Here is a 14,273-nt window from a genome sequence, read left to right on the forward strand (position 1 = left end):
TAATTATTTCTGCTTCCACTCTCTCATCCTTTAGTCAGTCTCTTCTAATTAGAAAGCCCTTCACAGCAGGGCTTGTGCATAATCTTGCAGGTGGACTCTGAGATACTGCGGGAACATTAACAATGATATAGTAATAATAATTCTAGTAGGTCCAGCTCAACTCCTGGTAACTGTTGGATTGGTTCCTCCATTTAAATGATAGTGGGTTTTTTTCAGTGTGTATCATAGAAGTGATAGCCTCTGTTGTTTAAAGAAAATAGGAGACTTTTAGTTGTTCTAGGTAACTCGCACCTTGCATAATGAGCAGAACTAATAGGTAGACAGCTTCCTGACTTGTGAAGCAGAAACTGGGTGAAAAACACTAGCACATTGGAGCAATGGTTGTTCTATGTATTTCAAGCGTGTGCAGAAGCAAGACACAGGTAGGGTAGAGGTAGAGGCACAGGCCCCTTGCGTTTATGAAGTTGTAATCTTCACCTCCCCCCAGGTTTAGGCTAATTGGATTTTTTATTTTTCTAGTTCTTTGACATGCTTTTGAAAATTAAGTATTAATGACGTGCCACAACAGTCAGTGCCATCATATAGACTGATGGGCTGTGTGCCTTTGAGCTTAACCCTTCCAATAAATCACACAAGCATTTCTTTGCTGGGAAGCGCACGCTGCTGGTGCTGCACGTGGCAGATGAGGTATAATGTAAGTAGCCCCACTCCATACGGGGAGTGACCTAAACCGTGCCTTTGGACACATACCAAATTAGGTTGACTTAGGTCTTTGTGTAGTTTCACGTTGGAAAAGACCTGTGGCATCCTTCCTGGTGCAGGGTTAGCAGGGGCTGAACTGTGGCAGCTCAGGTAACATCTGGCTTGGAGGGTAAGAGCTGCCGACAGCAGAGGGCCATGTAGGGCCTCGGGGAAACACAGCCTAGCCAGTTCTGCTTCAGCATGGAGTCAACCCCCAGCCAAAACTGAAGTTACTTCCCTCATCAAATAGGTGTTACTGAAGAATAAAACTAAAACAAAAAACCTCTTTGTGGAGGACATCGTAATTACAAATAAGAGATTTATTTTTATGGAAGAATTATTCAAGATCATGAAACAACAAATAAGCCAGCTTGAGGATGTTGGAAGACATTACACCGGAAACATCAATACTAATATAGCAAATTGTGGAAAACATGAAATTAGATAAGGTGCTCAATTTTCGGTCATATCAGTAGGGTCATTAGCAGCAATTACAAAACAGCAGAACTTAGGGTATTGAAATTGAAGAGGAAATACATTTTGTCTTTTTTTTCTTTCTGAAGTACAAACCATTTGTAAAGCCCTCAGTTGTCTTCCATAGCATGGAGTTGTGCACGTATTAAAAACAGAGAAGCAGGCTTGTGTGCTCTCGTTGAAATTTAACACTGACAAGAAGTCAAGTCAGTCTAAACTATCTGCAGCACAGATAGGCAGTGGCTGCAAAGTGGTTGCATGCATGTTTTATGCAGTGGTCCTCTCATTTTAGTAATCTATCAAATGTTAGCATAGCCATTTATGTGTCAGGATCCCATGCAACTGGTATGCGACTCTTCATCATCACTGACAAAAAGTAACAGCCCTGCTACAACGGGTTCAGGCAGTAATTCCCACGACTGTCAAAACAACTAAAATCCATGGGAATGCAAGCTGGGCTGTCCCTGGGAACCTCATTTTGAGAGATCCTCAGGTTAAATTCAATCAGTCAGTGCATCTGAAATGATATATACTCTACTTGCATATTTTTTGGACTGAGAGGGTTCAATATATAAACTTTTGGGAAAAAAATCATAAAATCTTATTATATATAAATAGTTAACTATAAAACTTGCTTTATCTGTAGAAAATTAGGATCCAGATTCTTCATTTTCTTTGAACATAAAGTGAGAATGCTCTGCATAAACATCGTGTCTCTACACACACAGTGGTAGACTCTTGGTAGAGCGTCGTTTACATTAACAAAGCTACACCAATTTACATCAGCTGGGAATATGGTCCATAGGACCTAAGTTACACTGGAAGATAATAATGATTTCTCTCTCAAGCACTGTTTTGTGAACTCAGCCATTAAAACATGGGAAGTAATTATCTCAATATTACATATTGAAATTTAAAAGATTGTAAAAATAGCATGTTAAGCATATAATTTTAAACTTAATAGGATTGGCATTTGCTTGTATGGTGGTTAAGCAATTCAGATTCTGTGTAATACAGGTAAATCCAGTTTTCACTGAGTTTGTGCACCTATGTCAAGCCTGCCATCGGCACCAAGGTATTTGTGTATCACTGGTCTGTTCTGTCACATCTAGATTTCAAGCCACATGGTGCAGTTCTCATGTATCTGAAAAGGTATTTTAAACTCCTACTGAAGCTAATAGGAATTCAGCCAGTTTATGGAAGCTAGGACTAGGCTTCAAACAGATCCTAGGACTCGGACTATTGCACTCTTCATCTCAAAAGCAAGCCGGACACAAATTCAAACTGAATGAGGAAACTTTCCCTCTTCATGTTCTTATTCTTTTACTTGGCACTGAGCGTTTTTTAGAATAAAGACTATTTTCTTGTCTGCAGGCAGCTCCATTCATGTGGCCGATGCTTTCACTTGCACCTCCTGGTTGAGAACTCCCTTCAGTTGTCTGAAACAGAAATGAAATGTCAGTGAAAGCACGTGCATGCCTTCCAACAGGCAGCCATTGGACTTGGTTCCCATTAGGCAGCCCTGCCTGACTGTCCTCTTTTAGTGGCACAGCTTCTTAGCTTTGAAAGAAATTGAACCGAATGTGTACAAATGTCTGTAAGAGGAGGCTTGCGCTCCAAATCTAGTATAACCTAGATAGCCAATAATCCATAGGATCTCTGCCTTAATTACTACATCCCTAGACAACTGAGCTTTTGCCTTCTCACCATTCGCAGCATCACTGGAAAACTCACCAAGGGACAGCTCAGCAAGCTTTCCTACAACACAGTGGGTGACGTGTTTTTAAGGGTGTGAGAAATTATATATGATTTATCCAAAGTTGGGGCTGCAACCCAAGAAGTCCTAATTTAGATGCATGTCAGGCATTCATACTCAAAGAGCTACGGTGGAAACAAAATCCTTGGAACCCCCTGAAAACCTGGGACACCTTCCAGGCTGAAGGCTTGCTTAGAAAGCCAAATAACCATCAGTAGCACGCAATACCTAGAACTAGTAAAATTGTTGACTGCTGAGCTCGCAATTTTGCACAGCCCAAAGTCTGGTTGGTCTTGTTTGCACACAACACAAGACAGACAAAACGAGGGGCTTGTCTAGAACATGTTTCTCGTTGTAGGTCTGATTACTCAGCTCTTTTTAGATTTGCCCCAGTAACACAATCCTCTCAGGTTTCTAGTAGCGGGTTACGGTCTGAGCTCAGTTTCAAGGCACAGAACCACTCACACCACCAAAAATGAAGGTGTGCTCTACCAAAGTAATTTATACTTGCTTTGCCAAACACCTATCTGAATAAGAGTTAAAAAAAATTCAAAACATACTTTTCTTTTACACTGTGCATTATTTGCTGTCTTCATTCCAGTTGCCTCTTCCATTTCTAAAAAAGGTAATAAAATAATTAAATTAGAAAGAACCAGGGGTAAGTAAGCATACAGTCAATTTAACAGCTGGCTGAATAAAAAATACCTAATCAGCTATTCCTCTGGGCATTTGTCACACAGAATAATAATTGAAGAATGATGAATACTTCCTAAAACATTTTTCTGAGGCAATGTGATTAACGTATCAGGAATGTGTAGCTTGGAGGCGTTTAGAGAAAAGAACGAAATTAGCAACTTGGCTGTAGCATGGGGGTTCAGATAGACCTTTCAGAGCTGAATTCTGCCTTTGTCCAGCAGGTTCGTGCTAGTCTAACTCCAGTTGTATAATCTCAGGAGACAGGAGCATTCAATGTAGAATGGGCTTGGAGAGTCCTTACCCTAATAGTATACCTGACATTATTTTCCCCTGGATTGGTTCCCAGGGAGAAGATAAATAGAGCCTGAAAACCTTCAGGCTAAATTTGAGTGAGACAATCATGTTCCAGTACACCAGTTAAAAGAAAAACAGAAAAAAAAGGTAGAGCACATTACGGAAAGTTTCACCAGTGTCTGTCAGGCCTGTACTGAATTAATATATTCGCTCCTTAACATATAGCATATGTGACCAGAAATGAGTAGTAACACCGAGTCTGTGACAGAAAGGATCAAGAGCAGGATTTTGCCTAAAAGTTTGGATGAAGTACATATGGGGCTTTTTATTTATTTATAATAATTGGCATTAAGAACAGCAGTTTGGACAAGCGGTAAGAAATGTAATTGATTACTTTCCCTTGCACGTAATGGCCTAGATTATGGTGGCTGGTGTTTCTAATGGATCATCTGGAAATGAACAAAGAAGAGTACTCCTTTGAGCACTAAAGCATACATACCTGTGAGAAGTGCATCAATTGTCTCCACTACGTGTTTTGCATCCTCCATTGTGAAACACATTGGTGGTTTAAATTTTAGTATATTTCTGTGGGGTCCATCTGCACTAAGAAGGATTTGATGCTCTTTCAGCCTGTGGAAAGAGGAAACATCTGTGTTAGACACAGGTATAAAACTATATTGTGTCCTGTCAGACCCTTCAGGCTGAGTTAGATTTTGAAACTTTTCTTTTTCTAGTATTATGTTATCAAAAGCTAGACAAATCTAAGCTGAAATTAATGACTAACTGCTGGGGAATATTAGGAGGGTTTGATCACTGCACATAGTCTTTAAAAACCATTTACTTGTAAATAAGGTGAAGGGCTTCAGCTGTGGCTGGTGTTCGCTTTTGTTGATCTTTCACCAGATCCACTCCAACAAACAATCCAACACCCCTGGAGTAGAGAAAAAAAATACAGACAAGTGAAATCCAGCATCGGTAACCCAAGCCTTCTGCTGCAAATGCAAAACCTGTTTCTAACAACTGCAGTTCCCTTCCCTGGGGCGCAAGCGGGGAAGGAGCAGGAAAGAGAGGAGACTTTCTCTTTGGTTGTCTTTTGGCACTGGCTACTTCAGATGATCAAGTGGGATAACAGATATTTCTGGATACATAAATTTAGCTGGCTCATTAAGGCTACATGGCCAGTTAAGAATGATAGAATAATTTTCTTTCTCTCTTATCCTGCAAACCTCAAGCCAGGGAGCTGTGGAAGACAAATAACCAAAAACAAGAACAAAAAAACCCCCACAACCCAACCCCCCCTGCCAAAACCTGAAGGCAGTTATCATGGTAGTAAGATGAGATGAGGAAAACCCACACTAACATCTCCAAATGAAATGGACCAGATATTTGAACAAGGTGTCCAGCATCCCAACAGCGTGCTGACAACTGGGCTATTGCACACGGATGGCTCTTTCTCCTACTCTCTCCCAGAGCTCTTCTAGTGGCTACGTTTATACCTAACTAAGCAGATGGATGGACAACTTTTTTGAAAAATATATTGCCTTACAGTATCAGTTTTGGGTAGTCCATTTTAAAAAAGAGGTGTAGCATAAACATGACATAATGTTTCTGCGTTCCCCTCACTTCAAACTTGTTGATTTTTCTAGCACAGTTATTTTTCTTCTCTGACATTGCTGTAAGGCACCCACCTGATATCTCCCACTAAGGGGTGTTTCTCCTTTTGCTCAGCCAGCAACTCCAGGAGGTAATTTCCTACACGTGTAGCGTTTCCTTGGAGATCTTCTTTTTCTATTACCTCCAGCACAGCCAAACCAATAGCACACGACACTGGATTGCCTCCAAACTGATAGCAAAGACAAATAGGAAAACAAAACCCGTCAGGAACGTTCATCTGTGTCTATCCATGTAGTTTTCACTTGCCCTCTCCTGCTTGGCACGTCATGAGGAAAGCTTGAAGAGGGGGGGATTTTGTGCCATGCAGGCTGTGGAGCACTGTCCCCCACACTTTGGGCAGTGTAAGAGGCCCAAGGGAGGGGCTCCCTCTTCCTCCGCTTCAGGCTTCTGTAATTTGAAGATTTCACAGCTGAAGCGTTCAAGCTGCTCTCATGGTTTGCTGATTGCATGTGCAGGCAAAATGCTCCTGTGAAGAGCAGTGGGTGATAGATCTGATACTTCTTGAACTGGAGGGTATAAACTCCATTGAAAGCAGGGGGATTCATTGTAGCTGGGAAGAAGGCTCAGTCACAGGAGCAGAAAGAGGACTCGGTAAACAAGAAGAAAGCTGCTCCTCTGTGGCATGCACGCAGCTCAAATGTTTCCTTTGGTAAAGGGTCACTGTTTTGTTAGGCGACAACTGCAGAGCAAGGCCTGCCAGGACATGAGCCCCACCAGCACAGAGCCTATCCTAGAAAATGAAATTTTACATGGTCAGCATTTCAGAGACGGGGGGTGGAAAGAGAGAGAGAGAAGTAAGGAAGAATTTATCTGTATGGATGTGAGCCGAGATGCATGACTTGCCAGAGAGCTAGTGCTGGTCCATATTAAGATATACCACTTGGTACAGAGCATATTTCAAAGCCTCTCCACTTGCTTTTAGATATTAGACTGCGGTTGACTCGAGCTCTTAGTAATGTGATGCAGTGATGGATGCAGATGTTAGCTGAATCAGCTGAACAACTTCTAACTGCTAAATGCAGACCAAAAGAAAAAAAGGCAAACCTTCACCTACGAACTTACTGTATTGAAATACTCCAGTCCTGAGGCACCGAAACTTTCAGCGATTTCCCTTGTTGTGACCACACAAGACATAGGGTGGCCATTGCCAATGGGCTTTCCCATGGTGACAATGTCAGGCACAAAGTCTTCGCCTTGCAGCTGGAATGCCCAAAAATGCTTCCCAACTCTGCCAAAGCCAACCTGGACCTCATCAGCTATGAACACTCCACCTGCCTCACGCACGTACCTGAAAACAAATAGAATAGCTTGAATGACTAGTGCTGCAGTACACGTCGGGTAGGCGATCTAGGACAAGGGAGTTTGTATTACAGAAATTCTCCAGTGTAAGACCAGGTCAGGAAAAAAAAAAAAAGAACGTGGCTGCTGAAAGACAGCTATAGCTATTTCAATTGACAAAATTTTTAGTTTGCTAAATGTTAAGACAAAAACCTGATATTTTGATGCAAAATAGGGGTACTGTAATGGTACTGCAGGGTTATATCTACGATGGTTCAACTTCATCTTCCATCAAACTTATGGCCTGAGGATTAAATATAGAAAAGGAAAGATAATTATCCAGCTAAAAACAATTAGTCAGCTGATGTTCCATAAAAAAACAGAAGTGGAATCATACTCTTCAAAAAGTAGAAAGGAACCACAGATAGCCAAGAACAAGAGAGGGTGAAAGCTGAATTGATTGGATAAGCCTATAGTGAAAAACCTGTTTCTTTGGTTAATTTTCCAGTTATGCCCTTTTGGAGTGATGTACGTACTCTGCCACTTTCTGGAAATAGCCCACAGGTGGAATTACTTGGCCTCCACAGCTCTGCATGGATTCTGCTATGAAGGCAGCAATCTACAAAAAACAAACTCAGGTGAGAACTGTGTTCATCTGCTTGCCTTTGCGCAAACATCTAACAGTCTAGAAATAAACGTTTAAATGTGTGCCTTAATTTAATCACGCAATAGGTTGGACAACTGAGGGCTCTTGAGAACAGCTATGGCTAAAGAATTTATTCATTTTGTAACCTGGGGTGCCCAAATTTGCAGTAGCCAGGGCCACCTTTGCCACCTGATGGGAATACAAGGACTTCCTACAGCTGTGGAAGTGGAAGACACTTACTGGTGTTAGTGGACATTGGATCAGGCTCCTGGGAGCTATGTAAATTTATTTACAAATTTCAATTCACAGGAGACGCACAACAGTGTTTGCCATTTTCCCCAAGAGGTTAATGAAACTTGCTTAATGCCAAGGCTCCCCGGTAACAGGTACATGTGGTGATCCGCTTTTTTGTTCAATCCTGAACACCAGGTAGAGGCGGGTAGAAGCTGAACTGTAAGATGACCTGAGGCTACGCTTTGGGCACCCCTGCCTAATGCAAATAACTACACAAGTAAAATGTCAGCATGAGGCACTTGACAAAAGAGGAGAAAAATTCTACAGGTGAAATAATTCCAGTTGCTAGGAATGAAAAAGAAAGTTATTTTAAGTCAGTAAGGGTAAGAGCAGTGGATCAGATACACCGGAATATCAAAATTCGTTTCTTGTCAACAGCAGAGGTCTATGCAGCAGAGATACGATATTACCCCAAAGTCTCAGCATAAGTCTGCTATTTAAGGGATTGCATCCCCACACCACTTGTGAACCCCTCCCTGAGCATCAAGAGGTCTCTCTGGGCTGGTGCAGTCTTCCTGGAAACAAGGCCGAGTAGTAACGTGTAAAGAACCGTACACTATATTTGAAGAGGCATGCTACGGCCAAAGAGTACGAAGCTTCCCATAGCATGTGAGGCTTAGCCTTTAGCACAACTTGTCCTGCCACAGGTCTATGTCACCAAAACCTAAGAAATATGCAAAAGAAAGGAAACAAGGGAAGAAAAAAACAAAACTATCCGTTAGTAGAGAATAAAAAAAAGTTGATGAAGAAACTAAAAGAAGAGTGATGTAAGTTCATTGGACTAGAAGGGAACATGTTGTTCCAATCTCCAGTGAAGTCTTCTGTGACTTCAGTGGGCTTTGGATCATGCCCTACATGTCTCAAAACGCCATCATACAAAACATTAACACACATTTTAGGCAAACCTGTTCAGAAATTGTCTGGTTTTATCAAGGTCATATTGTATATGATTGAAAGGTTGCCCTTTTTAGATGACTCCAAAGTTATCTTAAGCTACTAGACTCAGAAAGGTAGTATCAAGATTTTATCTAGCATATTTTCTCCATGTCTTGGAGACTTTTATATATCCTTGCTAGAATTTGTGATGTAGTTTCTCAGCTGAACTCAAAGCTTGCCCTAAGATATTTACAATCTATTGATTCAATGCATAAAATAGGAAATTAAACTGCTTTAGTTGTATCTGCTTATTTACAACTGTATTATTGATCCTTTCAATGATGCCTACAAAAATTATGATAAGAGCATCAGGTAGAAAAATGGCCCATTTTGAACACAGAACCCACCATAGAAAAATGAAGGGCAGAGGGAAGCAAGGGAAACTGAGTAAAGAAACATGTCCTTAGTTGCCTGTTTCATGCCCCCATGCCACACTTAATAGATGAAGCCTCAGCATTTCTAGAGCACGAAACACACACCTTGCGTCCATTCTTCTGTGTTTCTTCAATAATCTTTTTCACCTCTTCAGCATAAGCACTTGCTGGATCTGGGTCGTCTTCCCTATATTTCCCTCTGTAGATATCTGGAGAAGGAGCCTGAAAAGACCAATTTTTTTTTTTTAAAGCCCATCCTTCTATGAAACATTTACTTTCTTCTCTATTGCTCTGCATTTTTGTCTTTCCGCACAGAGAGATAACAGGAGTTAGTACAGCTGGAATTTCTGCATGGAATTGCAAAAATGCTTACAGGAGCTTAAATTCAATCCAGCCCTGTGATGTGTTCAATATTACTGGACGCAACTGTTGAATGAGCCATTGTCTACCTCATCCACCTTTCAAGACCATCCCTCCTCTCCCCCAAGACACAATACTGAGTCTTCATCCATCATCTTATTTCAGATTCTTGCAGAAAGATCCATTTCTGCAACTGGAGAATGGGGTTTTCCAGTCCGTCACTTCCCTCCCAGCATCCTAGTCACGGTACGAATCTGTATGACCTTCAAGCCTCTACAAACGGTGTTGGGAGGGGTTCAGTAAATAAGAGAAAGGAAGTGGTATAAAAAGGTGGATACTACTTTGGCAGTGTGGTTAACGCACGGAAGTCTAGGTAAGAAAGACCTGCTTGGTGTACATCTCTGGGCTGAGAATGATTTTTGACTTTGTAAGATACACAAGTTCAGGCTGAAAATGAAACAGTATCCCGTTCCGTTGGACACCCGTGAGCTCTATACCCAGATCTGTGTGAACTTGTGGAGTCTGCCTTTCCAGTTTTTGGAAGTAGACTCAAAAGCCCTGCATATCTTTAGCCAAACCAACACAACAGATATTGGCTAATTTCTTCAAACTGTGTAACTATACAGTGCAGTGACTCAGGAAACTTGTAGCACTACGAAGGAAATCAGCCTCACAGCTGAATACCCTCTTAGAAATCTAAAAGCGAACAGTTTTGCTCTATTTAATCCACTGACAAACAGCCAGGTGTATGTACTCTAGCATCAGCAAAACAGAATGAAAGAATATTTACGCCAGAAGCGGGTAATTCTATATGCTGCGTAACAGGCATAAAAATGACAAAAAGCAAAAAAACAGACTTACCACATGCACAAACTCCTTCTTGCTGTCCTTTCCCAGCTGATTAAATTTATAGGGACTGATGTCAATCAGAGATGTAACATGGCCATGGTAAGCACTGCATGAGTGTTAAATATCGAAGTCACTTTTCACCAAACGTACAGAAGAGCTAAATTTACAACTGTGCCCATAAATAATCCAGAATAAGCAACTGTATCTGCAACACAGTAGCACTGTTTGTGAAGGGATCTTGATCCCAGCCTTTCTCTCAAAGGCAATATGAAATTGCTGTTGACTTTAATTCACTAGCAAGACTGGAACCAGGAGGGTTTTTTTCTTGCATAAAATCAAGTGCCAGCATGGGGACAGACCAAGATGACGTCCCCTGGACCGCACCACCTCTAGCGGCCTTACGTAGCAGCTGAAGGGTTGGTCCAGCTCCCTCATTTCCAACCTGTGGGCCCCACTCTGGCCACCCCAAGCTTTGCAAGCTAGACCCCAACACCATTGCAAAGACTCTCAAGAGCGTGCATTGCATCAGAAGGTGGGGATCTTATGCAGCAGCATACCACTACCTGCCCTGAAGGCCCTACAGGCTAGACTGTTTGGCAGAAGCCACTTTCAGGGTAAGGATGAATATTGTTTGAATATAAAAGCTTTATATTGCAGACTGTGCTAAAGCTGGTTACTGCTGGGGCCAATTTGATTTAGAAATGAGGAAACAGCGCCTTTTGAACCTAAAGCGTGTAGCAGCTTCATTCAGGGAATAAACACTTTCGTTCAGCCATAAACTTGAAGCGAAGGGAACCTCAAACCAAATCAAAGACATGTCACAATCTCACAGTAGCACACACACAGGGTAGAGAAGATGTTTTTGAACTCCTTTGTCTTCGTTACACCTTTCTACCAGCCAGTCAACAAAACCTGCCAATGGACACAAAGAAAGGACAGAAAGCCCACCCTGACTGGGATGGTAGCTGTGGCAAAAGCCTACAGAGCCTTGAGACCTGGGCAAAGAAATACCCTGTGGTGTTCAGGAAGACAAGACATTGCGGTGAAACAGTGACAGAGCCAGCTCCATCCTCAGCCTCTCCTGACAGAAGCTACTCTCAGTGGGTCCAGATTTTGGCCACATGAGTCAAGGAGGGCTGACAGGGATCTGAGCATGGCTGAGTCAAACAAGCTTTGTGCCATTCAGATAGAGACACGTGCTCTTGCAGTTGCTCTGGCTGGACATTCTAATCACAACCTGAGAAGAAGATCCAGCCCTACAGCAGCATAACCAACCCTACTGCTGCATCTAGGATAGGGAAACCCAGAGATGTGGTCGGCGACCTTCCCCATGGCTGACAGCCCTCTCAGTGCCTCCTGATTTTGGAGCTGTTTGGTTTTGTGTGTGTACTTGTGTTCACTGGAAGAGAGCTGAGCATCAGTGCAGCACTGTTGCAGAGCCACAGGATCTTTCTTCTTGACCACTGAATATTTATTTGTACAAAAAGAAACACGTCCAGCAGACCGTGACAAATAGAAAACCCTTTTCCAGAGCAGCCCAGTGGCCAGACTGCTCACTGATGTTGAAAACCAACATTCAAGTCTCTGGCCTGAATTGCTTTGGGAGTCTCTGTGGGAAATGCCCTGTTACAGGTGATTGACCTTCTGGGGTGACTGACAAGCTTATTTTTCAGAGATCTTCAAAACTTGTGTTTATCCAAATGCGGAAAAGGGATTTCCTGACCTGTTCTAGTATGAAAGCAACAAAGCTTTTCTTTCAGCAGGCAGCAGAGTACAAACAGCAGGGGGCTGCTGCAAAGCCGCTTCTGAAGTAATGGCACGAGTTGCTGGCTGCATTCACATAAGCTACTCTATGTACTTACTTTTCAAGGGTGATCACATCTTGGTGCCCATGGTACTGCCGAGCCAGTCGTAAAGCAAGATCATTTGCTTCAGACCTGCATAATAACAGATACAGCCGCAAAATAGTGAGGAAGCGCTTCCAATTAAAATGGTATTCTGACACAGAAGAGGAGGCATGGGACTAATGGATATAATAAATCAACACAGCAGGCTCTGTTACTATACAGATTACAATGCTAAGGTTGAGACTGTAAATGCCATGTAAAAGAGCAAAGAAAAAACAGCTCTTTGTATAAACAGCAAACAAAGAGATGCTTTCTTTCCCTCCCCCAGATTGCTTGTAGACATTTACCTCCTCTTGGTACAAATGAGACCGCTTTGCAGCTGAGAGCGCAATGCAGCCACAAACCCTTGAAAAGCAACAGCGCACCAGCCCCATCTCCCACCCTCCACGACAGCTCGGTCCTCCCCAGTGCTTGCACTATCAGGCAGCAGAGAACACAAATTTGCTCCCTGGATGAAGACTCAAACTTCCAGCCTGACCCGTAGCAGCCCCTCTGCTCACAAGTCCCTGCGGGTTGTCTGTTCTGGAAACACAAGTGATCACAGACTAAAGGGACCGTCTAAAGAAGACTACTCGTTTCCAAGGTCATACGTCAATTTACAGATAGCGTTCATCAATCTGTACATAACGTTCACCAATTTGCAGTCTAATTTGCTTTTCTTGCCTTTTTCCCCCTTTTTTGCATAGCATTCAGCAGACCAGTTTCATGTTTTGGCTCTCTTGCATTGAGCCACCACACTAAATATGACAGCTGCAAATGGGAAGGATCCTTCCATCAGTACTGGAAATATTTTTGTTGCTTATTACTACGTCCTACTTAGTAGGATTTAGACCAAGCTGTTCTAAGTGTCCATCTCAAACAGGAGCAAAATAGTCATAATGGAAAAAAATAAATATTCAGACATACCCAGAGTTAACAAAATAGCAAACAGAGAGTTTCTCGGGCAGGGTGGCTGTAAGACGTTGCGCATACTGAACAAGGTTGTCATGCAGGAACCGGGAATTTGTATTGAGCAGTTCCATCTGTTTTGTTGCAGCCTTTATCACGTATGGATGGCTGTGGCCAACTAAAGAAGAAAATAATTAGTTATTACTAGCAAGCAGTCAGTTATTGAACCACAGAAGGAGATTCAGAGAAGCACTGTGAACATCATCACTTGGAAGAAGTGTGTTCTGATTCCTATTAGAAATGAAGGAATAGAAGCAGTCTTACAAGTTAACTGCTTACCATGTGCAACGTTGTTGATACAGTCTAAGTATTTTTCTCCTTTCTCATCAAACATGTATTGGCCCTGAGCACGCACTATCTTCAGAGGGTCCTTGGCAAAGAAAACTTTGCAGGAAGGCCTAAAAAAAAGAAGTATAAAATAACATCATTTTAGTTTTCTCAGTTTTTCCCCCTCTGAGTTTTCAGGGGGTTGATCTTTTGCAGCTCTGGAGACAACTGCCTCCCTCTGCAAAGAGCTTGTGAGTGGTTCAGATGGTGGTCAAGCAGGGCTCTTGAGCCGCCGTGTACCTGCCCAGGCACAGTGGGAACAGAAGCAGGTCTTTAATAAGGGCGTTTTCCAAAGCATGACTCTGTCTGCAAGCAGATTCACACAGGCACAGTGACTGCAAAGTCGTTCCAGGTCCTTATACGTCCTGCTGCGTTTCTAGGCTGTAGCTCTGTTTGTTTACATGCCTTACGAACATGTATGGCCAATTAACTCCCAGGGAATAAAACTAAGTTGTTAAGCATTGTTTTATACTATAGCCAAAAATTCATTACGCAATGGATGACTGTACCGTGTAGAGGTCACATTCAAGAACAAAACAGTAATGCCTTGCAGGCTTTATTTTCAGAGGTGCCGAGCAGGTCCTAAAAATCTCAGTATCTCATCCTGACTGCTTTGGATAAAATCTTTAAAAGCGGCTTTTTATAAACACCTAAATCACACTGGCTTCCAGCAAAACTCTGGCTCCTTGTAAAATTATTCAAAATACTCTCTAAACACT

General features: G+C 42.3%; 1 protein-coding gene across 1 annotated transcript; it reads right to left on the reverse strand.

Moving 5' to 3' along the window:
- Positions 1-1,030: 1,030 nt before the first annotated feature.
- On the reverse strand, positions 1,031-13,620 carry ETNPPL (ethanolamine-phosphate phospho-lyase). The gene is made up of 12 exons (XM_009273578.2): positions 13,507-13,620; positions 13,186-13,345; positions 12,235-12,309; positions 10,385-10,478; positions 9,269-9,385; positions 7,450-7,532; positions 6,698-6,923; positions 5,650-5,804; positions 4,803-4,892; positions 4,461-4,591; positions 3,532-3,587; positions 1,031-2,654 (listed from the first exon to the last, which is right to left on the reverse strand). Exons 1-12 carry the CDS (start codon positions 13,559-13,561, stop codon positions 2,523-2,525), a joined length of 1,374 nt encoding a protein of 457 aa, XP_009271853.1. The 5' UTR covers positions 13,562-13,620; the 3' UTR covers positions 1,031-2,522.
- Between the last annotated feature and the right edge of the window lie 653 nt (positions 13,621-14,273).

This window comes from Aptenodytes forsteri, unplaced genomic scaffold (genome assembly GCF_000699145.1).
Source record: "Aptenodytes forsteri isolate BGI_AS27 unplaced genomic scaffold, ASM69914v1 Scaffold93, whole genome shotgun sequence".
Lineage (NCBI taxonomy): Eukaryota > Metazoa > Chordata > Aves > Sphenisciformes > Spheniscidae > Aptenodytes > Aptenodytes forsteri.

Bases quoted from the DNA above. Each gene is read 5' to 3' on its own strand.
- ETNPPL (XM_009273578.2), bottom strand. From the start codon at position 13,561: ATGTTTGATGAGAAAGGAGAAAAATACTTAGACTGTATCAACAACGTT. The intron at 9,386-10,384 runs GTAAGTCTGTTT...TGGTCTTTTCAG, and splicing joins AGAAGGAGTTTGTGCATGTG to GCTCCTTCTCCAGATATCTA. The intron at 4,592-4,802 runs GTAAATGGTTTT...CTCTTTCCACAG, and splicing joins GCCCTTCACCTTATTTACAA to GCTGAAAGAGCATCAAATCC.